General features: G+C 46.9%; 2 protein-coding genes across 3 annotated transcripts in view; both read right to left on the reverse strand.

Annotated features, from left to right (window-relative positions):
- echs1 (enoyl CoA hydratase, short chain, 1, mitochondrial) overlaps window positions 1–13,357 on the reverse strand; it is a 418,160-nt gene that overhangs the window by 258,806 nt on the left and 145,997 nt on the right. The gene's annotated exons all lie outside the window — the stretch shown is intronic.
- Window positions 2,487–13,357, reverse strand: part of LOC308160411 (vinculin-like) — a gene marked incomplete at both ends in the record, with an annotated part of 30,825 nt that continues 19,954 nt past the window's right edge. The window contains 11 exons of one of the 2 annotated variants that reach the window (XM_080534325.1): window positions 2,487–2,633; window positions 2,902–3,006; window positions 3,164–3,367; window positions 4,791–4,970; window positions 6,652–6,837; window positions 7,254–7,378; window positions 8,731–9,033; window positions 9,581–9,689; window positions 9,901–10,050; window positions 10,258–10,386; window positions 10,796–10,995. In XM_080534325.1, the coding sequence (XP_080390451.1) occupies window positions 2,487–2,633; window positions 2,902–3,006; window positions 3,164–3,367; window positions 4,791–4,970; window positions 6,652–6,837; window positions 7,254–7,378; window positions 8,731–9,033; window positions 9,581–9,689; window positions 9,901–10,050; window positions 10,258–10,386; window positions 10,796–10,995 (1,838 nt within the window). The remainder of the gene's footprint in view (window positions 2,634–2,901; window positions 3,007–3,163; window positions 3,368–4,790; window positions 4,971–6,651; window positions 6,838–7,253; window positions 7,379–8,730; window positions 9,034–9,580; window positions 9,690–9,900; window positions 10,051–10,257; window positions 10,387–10,795; window positions 10,996–13,357) is intronic. The other variant, XM_080534326.1, reaches the window with a different exon arrangement.

Here is a 13,357-nt window from a genome sequence, read left to right on the forward strand (position 1 = left end):
CGGGGCCAGGGGCCAGAGGACAGAGACTGCTACATGCTTGGTATGATGCCACCATAACGACATAAACAAAGCCCTGTGAACAGCCATCACCCTGACCATTACTACACTAGCCCTCACCATGACAGCTCTATACAGCTACTAATACTGTATTTCTCAAGTGAAGAGCGCTTTAGACAACACACACTCATAGAGAAGTGCCCTGCTTCAGGTTATAAATTAAGAAGTACAGTAAGTTCACCACCAGTGACAAAGCCATGCCACACACGATAGTTTCACACAACATTCTTAATATTATTCACAAGCCACCGGGGTCTTGTATAGAAGTACTCTCCTCCCCCCAAGCCTCAGAGCATCCAGACCACGACCGTATAAACTAACTGACACATTCACAGAGTGGCGGCCAAGAGAACGGCCTTTAGAGCTGAGTGTAAAGATTGGCGTCTTTGACCATATCATTCATGAAAAAGTAAACAGTTCAACTGTTACACAGATTGTACAGAAAATAATCTTTCTCTAATATCATACTGCAAATGTTTCTTTTTTTTTTTCATCGTCTTGGATACTAGAAAATGATAGAATTCTAGAAAAGAAAAAAATCCAGGTTCTTCTAACAGTACATTAAAGTAATTCTTGTCATTTTTTACCGGTAGCTTGATCTTTATATCCTCATTAACTTTGTGCTTTCAAGGTTGTCAGATAAGTAAGTCATACATAATATGGTCATACAGTAATGTAAAACAAGTTCTTTGGCATTGTTCATGACACTTGAAATAAAATAAAGTACCAGTATAATAAAGAACATTAAGCACACTTGGGAAGTTTAAAACCAATCCCAGTATTAGCCTATTAGATAAATATCACACATACTGCACCAGTTCTCCAATCTATATGTAAATCTCCAATCTCCAATTAAGAGCCGTGTGTCCATTCAAAGTAAACATGAAGGGATAACATACTGTATATGAGGAGCATTACTCTAACATACATATGAGGAGCACTCTAACATACTGTGTATGATTGAGGAGCATTACTCTAACATATTGTATATGAGGAGCATTACTCTAACAGTGTGTATGAGGAGCATTACTCTAACATAGTGTATATGAGGACACTGGCGGACTCAGGGGGGGGGGCAGGGGGGGCGACCGCCCCTCCTGGTGCCCCCACGGTTGAAAAACGTCTCTCTTAAGTGCCCTTTTGAGTGGTGAAAATGAGAGGACGTGCCCTATTGGTGCCCCTCCAATTCTCTAAACTTGACCATGTGCCCCCTACAGTTGAAAAACGTTGCACTAAAGTGCCCTTTTGAGTGGCAAAATTAGAGGATGTGCCCTATTGGCTGCCCTTCCAATGGTCTAAACTTGACCATGTGCACTGATGGGGTCCCATGTTGTGCAGTAGGTGCCCTTTTTTTCTTTTCACCCCCACTGCCCTTCAAACAGCCTGAGTCCGCCACTGTATGAGGAGCATTACTCTAACATAGTGTGTGTGAGGAGCACTTACTCCGGTGTCAAAAGAAGTTTCAGTGTTTGCGTGTCATCAGCAATAAGACAAACAATTATATACAATTCACAATAAGAAACACCTGCTTAAACAACTGCTAAAACGTAATTAAAGTAAACTTCAGTAAGCTCTGACATTCATGTACCGTAGAGAGAGAGACAGTTAAAAGATCAAGCCATAACTCGCCTTAAGAAAATAGAAAAACTCTTCATGCAAAAAATATATACCTGGAATTTGGATAAACTCTGGTAAACCAACATACCAAAAAGATATATTAAAAACTGTCCCAGGTTGTCCTACATGACACCGTGGTTTCAGAGGAGGGGAACTGTAGAACAAAGCTGAGCACATTCCAACTGAGCTGCTATGAGAGAGACTATCGTCTAGTACCTGCACACACTATTATACCGAACCTCGGGAAGAACAGGGTTGAGTTCAGAGGTAACAGCTGTGTTTACAGTTACGTGCGTGTGTGAAGAAGTCAGGGGATTATGTTAGGGGTGTTTGTGATTGCTACCAGAGGTGAGTTACTAGTATCAGGTGTTATGTTAGGGGCAAGTATTACTGGTTCCAGATGTGTTTATAAATGACTAGGGGTGTGTCTGTTTATTGGAGCCCGGAGTGGGGGTATTACTGCTCACAGTAGCAGATGTATGTTACTATTAGCTATTAAGGATGTATGTTACTGGTACCAGCCAGGGTGTCTGCTACTGGTACCAGGTGTGCTTACTGGTGCCAGGTGTGCTTACTGGTACCAGGTGTGTTTACCGGTGTTTATGATCGTGTGTTTACTGGTAACAGGTGTGTTTACCGGTGTTTATGATCGTGTGTTTACTGGTAACAGGTGTGTTTAATGGTACCAGGTGTGCTACAGGTACCAGGTGTGTTTACCAGTGTTTATGATCGTGTGTTTACAGGTGCCAGGTGTGCTTACAGGTACCAGGTGTGCTTACTGGTACCAGGTGCGCTACTGTGACCAGGTGTGGTTACTGGTACCAGGGGGTTTTGCGGACCCAGCGTAGGGTGCACCCAGAGTCTGTACGGATCTTGATAGACGCTGCTTCTGCCTCTCTCACGGTCTCCTTCACTGACTGCATCAGGTTCTGAGCATTATGAACCAGCATCTCTGTAGCCTGGAGAGGAGGAGAGGGAGGGGGAAAAGGGGGGATGAAGAGAGTGAAAGTAGATCAGGGTTTAAGGGAGAGAAGAGGAAGGTGAGGAAGACGAAGGGTAACTGCTCAAATCAACCACGATCGTCAAAGGGGGGAGTCAGATCTCAAGAGGCACAAGAGCAGTCTCACTTCTGAAGATGTATTATTTACCGTCTTCACTTTAGCAGATAAGCTTTTATAGCTGTGCGTGTGTGTGTGTGTGTGTGTGTGTGTGTGTGTGAGTGTGTACCTGCTCTGACTCCTCCTCGCTGATGTTGGTTCGTCCCAGCATGGTGGCTTTGACCGTGGAGAGGATCTTCAGCTGGGTGCTGATGGTGGGGATACGCTCACATACCTGAAGAGGGACAACCTATTACAACCATGATCTGTGTGTGTGTGTGTGTGTGTGTGTGTGTGTGTGTGTGTGTGTGCGCGCACAGGAGGACTCTCACCTCCAACGATTTATTTACCAATCTTCCATTTTAGGTCAACTGATTGAAATCTCCATGTACCTGCAGTAGGTTGGTTCTGATGCGGCGGTCGGTACACTGCTTGGCCACCTCTTTGGCCAGTCTGGTCACCTCGTCAGACGCCTTGGCGATGTCTTTGGCACACTGGATCAGAGCTCTCTTGTTCCCGCTGCCTCCGCGCACCAGACGAGACATCTCCGCCATGAGGAGGGCCATCCGCTTGGCTGCTCCGATGATGTCGTTACCCTATGAGGGGTGGAGGGGGGTGGGTGGGGGGGGAGTAGTACCATGAGCAAGTAGAGGGGAGGCGGATGCTAAGAATATACTGGAATGCATCTGAAATGTTTCAAGATGTCCATGCCGTATTTACTTAGTGAGTTACTTTTCTTTAATGTCTTTGTTATCTTTTTCACACATTCCTGGCCTCAGTCAATCGGCATTGACTGACAATTATGTTGGATGAGAATAGCAGAGTAGTATGTTTCAAGACACTTTTTAAAACACTGTCATAAGTACAATTATGTTCTGTGCTTTATTTAGAATGGGTTATAAAGTCTGAGAGTCTTTATTTCACCACGAGCAGCGTGCAACGGTGTCAGCATGTTAGTCATCCTGACATGGGAGAGGAGGAGGATAGTCTGACTGAGGCGGAGTGTTGTCTGTCTGTCTGTCTGTCTGTCTGTCTGTCTGTCTGTCTGTCTCTCAGCCTTCAGCTGGACCTCTCCACCCACCTCTACCCAGTGAAGAGACAGGAGTGGGGCTGACATGAACACAGCAGTCCAAAAAGGTTAGTGCTCAGAAATGCCTTGCAATTAGTACCCATTATGAGGTGACGTACATGGGTTCTGAGGCAGAAAGCAGAAGCAGGTGACATCATAGCAGCAGCAGCAGCAGCAGGCAGACAGCTGATCTGACTTCAGCACAACATCACCCAGGAAGTCTTTTAGGGAAACTGTCATCCTCGGCTTCACAGGTTGGCCAGAAGCAGAGTGATTTACAGCGACAATAGCCAGTCAGAGAGTGGCTGGGTTCCTCCATTCAACCAATCATGAGACAGTAGGAGGGAAGGACTTGTGAAGCCAGTACCAGGTTATCCACCAGATGCAACAAACTTGCGATTACAACAATCCTCAACCTTGGCACAACCGTGACAAAACCCCAGCAGAACGTCAGCATACCCAAGTGTCAATCAATCAAGTGTCCAAAGTGTGATGCAACAACAACAACAACAACAACAAAAACAACAAAACAACAAAATCAGCAGCCACAGCTGGTTGGTGTTTCCATTGTAATGGCGGGATGCAGAGCGGAATGTTCCAATAGCTACAGATGCAGTCAAGATGTGGAGGCTGGTGATTGGCTCTGAGGGCCGTCTGGGGGCGCGGCTGAACTCCAGTTGGCAAGTCTGTACCTTACTGGAGCCTCCTGATACAATGTGTGTGTGTGTGTGTGTGTGTGTGTGTGTGTGTGTGTGTGTGTGTGTGTGTGTGCGCGCGTGTGTGTGTGTGTGTGTGTGTGTGTGTGTGTGTGCGTGTGTGTGTCTGCGCGTGTGTGTGTGTGTGTGTGTGTGTGTGTGTGTGTGTGCGTGTATGTGTGTGTGTCTGTGTGTGTGTGTGTGTGTGTCTGTGTGTGTGTGTGTGCGTGTGTGTGTGTGTGTGTGTGTGCAGACCTTGCTAGACCACTTGCGAGCCTCCTGGTGCAGAGCCTGGGCAGCGGCCAGCATAGGTTGATTGACAGGTTGGTTGGAGGGCATCATCAGTAGCTCTGGTTCATAGTCATCCTCACCATCAGTAAACTCATCTTCATCATCTACCTCCCTCTCCTCTACTGCCTCCTCCTCAGGCTCAGGCTGGGGGGAGGAGGGGAGGTGCGGAGGATGGGGGAGGAAAGTGGAGGGGGAGAAGGTAAGGATGGGGGAGGAAGGGAGGGAGGTAAGAAGGAGAGGGAGGGAGGGAGAGGATAGAAGCAGGGAGAGGAAGACCGGAGGATAGGGAAGGGGATGGGGTGGGAGGAGAGTAAGGGGAAAGAGGAGGGGGAAGGAGGCATGGAGAAAGGAGAGATTTAGTATGAAAGGCGCTGGATGAAGGTACAGAGGAGAAGAGAGACTTACATGGGAGGAGGAAGGAGAAGCTAGCTCTATGAGGGAGAGGAGGAGGGGAGAGGAGGAGAGAGGTCGAGGAGGTGCTTGTGGAGATAGAGAGAGGGAGACGACGCTACTATGAGGGGTGGGAGAGAGGAGGAAGGAAGGAAGGAGGAGTTGGGTTGGGCAGGTGGCAGGTAGCAGGGGACAGATGGAGCTGGAGTGGCAGTAAGACGGTTTGCTGTACAATCCACCCAAAGCCCACCCTAACCATGCCTGAGCCCAGAGAGCAGCCACAGCAGAGACCGATGCCCGTCTCGCTGGTAGGACCTTTAGGGTTTAGAGTGGAGGAGGTTTTGGGTGCGTCCTTCCTTGAGTCCTGAGGGGAGGTTACCTAACTGAAACCTTTCACCCTGCTTCTCCTAAAAGACAACCACTTTATAAGAGAGGCATGCTCCCTAGGTAGGGAGAAGATAAGTGTTAGGAGCGCTACAGAGGGGAGGAAGAAGTGGGAGGAAGAAGGAGGGACACCCAGGGAGAACGATGCTAGGCTAGCTCTCAGAAGATGTACATTATGTGATACACTACGTCACACCTCAACTGTAGAATATAAACATAACTGGAGATACTCATGCTAGCCAAATATTTAGTAATGGACTTGTTTTTACCATTAATTAGCTGCTTTGAGCAATTATGACCTTATTACTCCACCAAAATGACCTTATGGACCTTCGCAGGGTATTATAGCTTAGCATATAACCGCTACCATACTGTGACTATAGTATAGTTTGGATAGAGAGATATAGTGGCAGATAGAGGACACTGGATATAATAACCACAAACACAGACCAGGGACTGTCTCACAGACGGCAGACACCTTTTACCTCTCAGACAATAACAGTATTTGTCACTCAGCATGAACAGATGTTCCTTTGCCTCTGCTCTTTCTGTTGCTGGGGAGTTAGCGTTAATCAATTACCCCCCTGCATGCAGACACCTGTCTTGCCAGATGATGACTGGAAGAGATGGTGTGTGTGTGTGTGTGTGTGTGTGTGTGTGTGTGTGTGTGTGTGTGTATTAATCTGTTAGAGACGCTGCATGCAGACACCTCTCTTTCAGATGACAGTTTCCTGTTTTCCACTGAAATTGGAATCGACTCTCAGATCTCCACATTTCAGGAACACCAAGATCTCAGAGAAACAACAACAACTGTTTATTTCAGAGGAATAAACACTCAACAGACAGAAAACAGCTCGTTTCATTCCCGACATTCCACATTAAAACCCCATAACCACACTAGCACATAGGCTCAGGGCCATACAGTAACGCATCATATCAAGTGTGATACTAACACACACTGCTGCACTAGTGCTAACCATATGACCAAAGATATGTCGTGTGTGTGTGTGTGTGTGTGTGTGTGTGTGTATGTGTGTGTACTGAGACTGACCTTGCTGGACCATTTGCGGGCTTCGTCGTGTAGTTGCCTAGCAGCCACCATCATGGGCTCACTAAGCACCTCTCCAGCCTTCTGCTCCGGGAACTCCTCGTCCCTCTCTTCTGGTGGCGGGGGGCGAGGGGGGGGCACCTCTCCTTCTGGCAGGGGGGGCTTAGGAGGGGCCTGCTCATCACTCACCTGGGGGGGGGGGGCATCACACAAGGATACACTCAGTTACAGCATGTTTTCTTTTTTTTTATCACTTGTGTATTTATTGGGTTTCAGCATAGACATGGACAAAACATCATATCTACATCTTAAAGAGTAAAACAAAGGCCAAAGAAACTTAGCATAACCCCTAAACAGATGGGTAAAAAAGTGAAAAGGAAAAGAAACAAAGCAAGAAAAAAGGGAGAAAAAAAGAAAGAAAAAGATGTCCGGAGGTGTTTCAACAAACATGTTACTAGTAATATACTGAATGGTATTGAATTAGAATGTGTCACGTTTCATACAAATACAGTCTGTTTTCATGATCTTCAGACCTTATAATCAAATATTACGAGTCCGAAGTGTGATCCAGAATGAACTATTATGGATGTGGTCAGTGTACTTACATGTAGCTGGTCTAGGTCCGGGGGGGGAGGAGGGAAGTCCAGCTCCGGAGGCTGGAAGGCCTCTCTAACCTTCCCCACGGCAGCCAGGATTCTCAAACAGGAGTCTAGGAACGCCTTCTGGAGAGCTGAGAGAGGCAAGGGGGAGGTTGTGGTTGGTAGAGCATGGCGCTAACATTGTAGGTTCGATTCCCGTCGGGACCATATATACTGAAAATGTATGCGCTCACTGCAATGTAAGTCGCTTTGGATAAAAGCGTCAGCTAAATGGCAGATATTATATATTATTATTATTATTATTAGGTTGTGACGTGACAGAGATTCTGTAGTGCAGACACATGGCGGCTGAAGCAGGTGTGTGTAACATCTGAAGCAGGTGTGTGTGTGTGTGTGTGTGTGTGTGTGTGTGTGTGTGTGTGTCAGGGTTTCCGTTAACCGGTAATTACCGGTCTTTGTCCGGTAAAATGTGTTGAAGTCCGACAAATTGAAAACTCGGTGGACATAATGTCCGGTGAAAATAATTCCCTCTAAGCACAATTTGGCTTCGGGCCACCATTTTCAGCTGAGCACCAAACACACACACACACTCATACACGCACAACACTGCCCGAGAGAGAAGGACCCGCCCCCTTTAGTTAGCCTGCCCGAGAGAGAAGGACCCGCCCCCTTTAGTTAGCCTGCCCGAGAGAGAAGGACCCGCCCCCTTTAGTTAGCCTATAGCCTATAGGCTAACTAAAGGGGGCGGGTCCTTCTCTCTCGGGCAGTGTTGTGTGTGTGTGTTTGGTGCTCAGCTGAAAATGGTGTCCCGAAGCGGAGCGGATAACAAACGAAACGGACAACATTTACACTATGGAGACAAACTTCAGCGATATGATCTAACAGCCGGTCTTCAGGACGACATACAAAAACAGTTATGTTCTCCTCATTGTCATACTCCCGAGTCCGATTAAGTATGATTTGACAGGCAGCTAAACGAAATGCCTTCCCAACCAGCGAGACCAAATGACGTTGTTTTATTGATAAAAAAAAAGGGTAAAACTGGAAAGAGAAAATAGAAAACTCACATTAATCCCAAACAATTTAACAAACTTCAGTTAACGTAATGTGGAGTCCGTTCATTGATCGATGCTGTCTGTTCAGTTCCCAGTGAGGCGCCCGTTCAGCGCTGGACATAATGGCATAGCGCGCATGCGAATCATGTTATATTATTATATATTATATAGCTCGCATCTAATCGTATCGGATGAGAAATAGACATTAAATGGCATATATAGGCCGCTACACAACAGTAATCACCGCGACAAACAGCTATATTAGATTTGGAGAAAAAAAAATATGATTTTGAAAAAAAATTGTTTTATTAGATTTTAATCAGATGACCGGAATATATCACGTTTGTCCGGTAAATCGAAATCTTCCCGGACACGATGTCCGGCGGCAATTTTTTCTAACGGAAACCCTGGTGTGTGTGTGTGTGTACCTGGGTCCTGTATGTTCCCAGCCACAGCCTTGGCGTCCATCACCATAGGTGAGATGGTGTGTGAGAGGGCGTCTGAGGCTTGTTTGACGGAGTCTCTGAACCGCGGGTCCTCAGAGTTCTCCACTTCCCTCTTCGCCACCAGGAGAACCCGATTGGCTCTTCTGGCTATACTGGTTGCCCCGGCGACAAGCATCTGGGGCTGGACGTTCGCCATGGCAACACGACACTTATCTATGTCCTTCTTTATGGCCTCCTCGGAAGCGTCCAACAGAGATTTGGTGTCTATGGCTTCATCTACCAGACCTGGGGACATACACATGCGCACACGCACACGCACACGCACACGCACACGCACACACACACACACACACACACTTAGTTTGTCTCCCTATATCGATAGTAACTTTTATTTGTATAGCACTTTAGCTCAAAGTGCTTTAATCATTCTATAATCATAATTTAATGATTTAGTCATTTAAAGGCAATATTAAGAAAATATTAAAAAGATGGGTTTTTAGTCTTGGCTTGAAAATATTTGCTGAGGTTGCATCCCTAATGTAAACTGGCAGTGCATTCCACAATTTGGGTGCATGAAATAAGAATGCAGCCTCACCAAATCTCTTCTTTTGTACAGAAAGCCAGCGTCAGAAGACCTGAGAGGGAGCTCTATTGGGCTGATATGCTAGCAAAAGGTCTTTCAGATATTCTGGTGTACCAGTGAGAGCTTGATAAACAAGCAGAAGGATCTTGAAATATAGCATCTACCTGCCATGTATACAAGGCACATGGTGTTTATCTGTGACTTTCTCTACATTATCTACACTGGCGTTCTCCAACCCTATGATCTTACCTGTGAGTCTCTCTACGTTGTCGATCCACTGGTTCTTCATGGTGTCAAAGTGCTCATAAGCCGCCTGGTTACCTGGATTCTTCCACAGGATACGAGCAGCAGAGGTCACCTGAACACACAAGCACACACGCGCGCGCACACACACACACACACAGATAAGTGAATAAGGTTTTGGGTGAATAGAGTAGTGAAATAACAACTCCAACTGAGTACAACACGCACTCACACACGCAGACACACACACAAACACACACACACACACTGCTCTCTCCCTCACACAAACATGTTGCTTTCTCTCTCTGTCATTGTTACACACGTACCTGTGGTGTGAGTTCCCTGGAGTGTTTCACAGCAGCCTGTATCCCCTCCACTGTGCCCTTATTGGCTGACCCCACAGCAGCAGCCTTCTCTGCTGTCGCCCCTAGACGTCCCGCATGGGCCTCGAAGTTCCCTGCACGTTCATCAAACACCTACAACACACACACACACACACACACACACACACACACACACACACAGTCAGTAACTCTTACCCGTGATGCCCCTGCATGGACAATTCTCATGGGTTAACTGCTAGTTAACTAGTTGCTAGATTGATTGATTGATTGATCATTTGATTGGTTGGAGACTCTGTTGAGAAACCCTTCATCTGAAGGCTGGTTGTTGTGCTGACCGACCTCCTCGCGGTTGGGGGCATCAGGAGGGGCAGTCGCTGCCACCGCCAGCAGTTTGATCGGGGTGGTGGTGTCACTGAACACATCAGACACTTCCTTCGTCATCACTTCCTGCATGCGCCCCTTCAGGTCCTGAGGAGATGACAGACAGTACAGAAGATGTCTCAATATCAAGCAGCATCCATACCACATGTATGTGATACAACACACATCATGGTGAAATCTAACAGCAGTAAAAAATACAACCCCTTTTCAGACCAACAGATGGAGCCCTTGACCAACACGTTCTACCATGCCCCCAAGGTGACAGAGCTGGTTTCACTGGTCAGAGGTCGAGGCAAGAGAAAGACGGTGTGTGTGTGTGTGTGTGTGTGTGTGTGTGTGTGTGTGTGTGTGTGTGTGTGTGTGTGCGTGCGTGCGTGCGTGTGATGTGTGTGTGTATGTGCGTGTGTGTGTGTGTGTGTGTATGTGTGTGTGTGTGTGTGTGTGTACGTGTGTGTATGTGTGTGTGTGTGTGTGTGTGTGTGTGTGTGTGAGTTACTTTGAGGCTGTCCTGTAGCTGTCCAGCCGTAGCTCGTGCGTGTGGCGCCTCTGCCTCTCCCTTGGCGGCCATGTCTGCCAGCGCCGTCATCAGGGCCTCGTTACGGTCACAACGCCCAATCAGATCCTGCCGGTACGGCCCCACCAGCCCCCCTGCTAGCCTCTTCCCCTCCGACACCATCCCCCGGATAGCCGCCTGACCTGGGGAGAGGTGTTAGAGGTTAGAGGCCCGCTCCAACTCAACTCAAAATGCCTTTTTTAGTCAAAGTGAAAAGAAGCAAACCTAACCTCAATGGTACAGAGTTAAACATGACACATTTCATCACATTTGACCACCCCGCTCCAACTCAACTCACCTCACACACCAGCTGTCCAATCCCAAATCATCTCCTAACCTAGTCCCTTCCCTTTAGTGACTAGGTAGATCTGAGACCCTTGAATAGGTGTAAGCTATAATAATGATAATAATAATAACTTAATATAGCGCCTTTCACAGACCCAAGGTCGCTTTACAAGGGAATGGGACAAACAGAACAGAGCCAGAGAGACAAACACACAAAACAAGAAACAGTGAAACAGCTACTAAAGGTTGAATGCAATGGCGAATAGGTGGGTTTTAAGGGCAGTTTTGAATATGTCCAGGGTTGGAGATTCACGGATGTCCTTGGGTAGAGAGTTCCAGAGGGTGGGGGCTGCCACACTGAAGGCTCTGTACCCAAAGGTCCGTAGTTTGGCGCTGGGTTGGATGACAACAACAATACAACTCAAGAAGGAGCTTTTACAATCTAGACGGTGTCTACGCAACCTTCAGATCTACCTGTGTGGGCAGGGGTCAGGGGTCAGGGGTCAGGGCGAGGCAAGCATGCACTGAGCTAGAGACACAACGCAGCTGTCTTCTCTCCACAACTCCACTAACAGGACAGGATGCTGACCATGACTATGTCCATGGTCCATGACTGGTTTGACTGGTTTGCTGACTTATTGGAGTAAACCTCCAGTCTGGTGATGTTATGACAAGTTATGACAAGTGATGACAAGTGAGGAGAATGTCAGAGTTGTGGTACTGTAGGCTGTTACCTGTGCAGTGCTGTGGCCTCTCACACTCTGCTCCCATAGGGAAGCATGGTGCACAGACAGAGTAGAAACAAAGACAGGGTTTTAACAGACATACAATACATGCTGTAGTACTGTAGGCTCAAGGGTTAGCAGAGAACTGGCCCAGGATATGTTTTCTTCTGATCAACAACCCATTCATAGGAGCAGTGTATTCTGGTGTGTGTGTGTGTGCGTGTGTGTGTGTGCGTGTGCATGTGCAGTATGACGTTAGTCATTGAAGATGGCTGAGGAACAGGCCATCTATTATCATCACTATTACTATATGACTATATACAGGTTGGGGTAAAAGTGTTTGGTTACTGAGATATGGACGACTGAGACAGGCGATACCCTCGGTCTCCCCCCAGACCTGGGAATAGCCTCAAAACACTCCCATCTTTCATTATGGTACAACTGGACAGCCATCATACATACACACGCATGCACACATATGCACACACACACACACACACACACACACACACACACACACACACACTCACACAGGCTGACATAACACATACACACGCACATGCACAGTACACACACATACACACACACACACACACACACACACACTCACACAGGCTGACATAACACATACACACGCACATGCACAGTACACACACATACACACACACATACTCTCACACACACACACACACACACACACGCTGACATAACACATACACACGCACATGCACAGTACACACACACACACACACACACACACTCACACAGGCTGACATAACACATACACACGCACATGCACAGTACACACACATACACACACACACACTCTCACACACACACACATACACACACACACACACACACACACACTCACACAGGCTGACATAACACATACACACGCACATGCACAGTACACACACATACACACACACACGCACACACACACACACGCACACACACAGGCTGACATAACAGGAGCTGAAGGTCAGTGAGTATATTTTGGTGTAAAACCACCATTCCTCATCCCTCCCATCCCTCAACTGTATTGCATAACAAATACAGCGGGGTGCAAACATGTGTCCACCCCTAGTCAAAATGCCTTTTACAATTAATATCTAAGTGAAAAGAAGCAAACCTAACCTCTAAATGGTACAAAGTTAAACATGACACATTTCATCACATTTTAAAGCAAGGTTTGCTTTCGATCACTTGGAGATGAATTGTAACAGACATTTAAACAAGGGGGGTCCAAATGTTTGCACCCCTCTGTACATGTGAATGTGAGGAATCCTCTCCCTCTCCATCTCCCTCTCCATCTCACTCACAGGGTTCCCACAGCTTCAGAAACATCAAATTCAAGCACCTTTCAAGGACTTTCAAGACTCAATTCCCTCAAATTCAAGGACCCAACACGGCACAGTTTGAGACAGATCTAGATGAGAATTTATATAATAGGAACTATCCGCTCACAGACAATTAAAAAGAGAGGCTTGAA

The sequence above is a fragment of the Nansenia antarctica genome (genome assembly GCF_963989245.1).
Source record: "Nansenia antarctica genome assembly, chromosome: 1".
Classification (NCBI taxonomy): Eukaryota; Metazoa; Chordata; class Actinopteri; order Argentiniformes; family Microstomatidae; genus Nansenia; species Nansenia antarctica.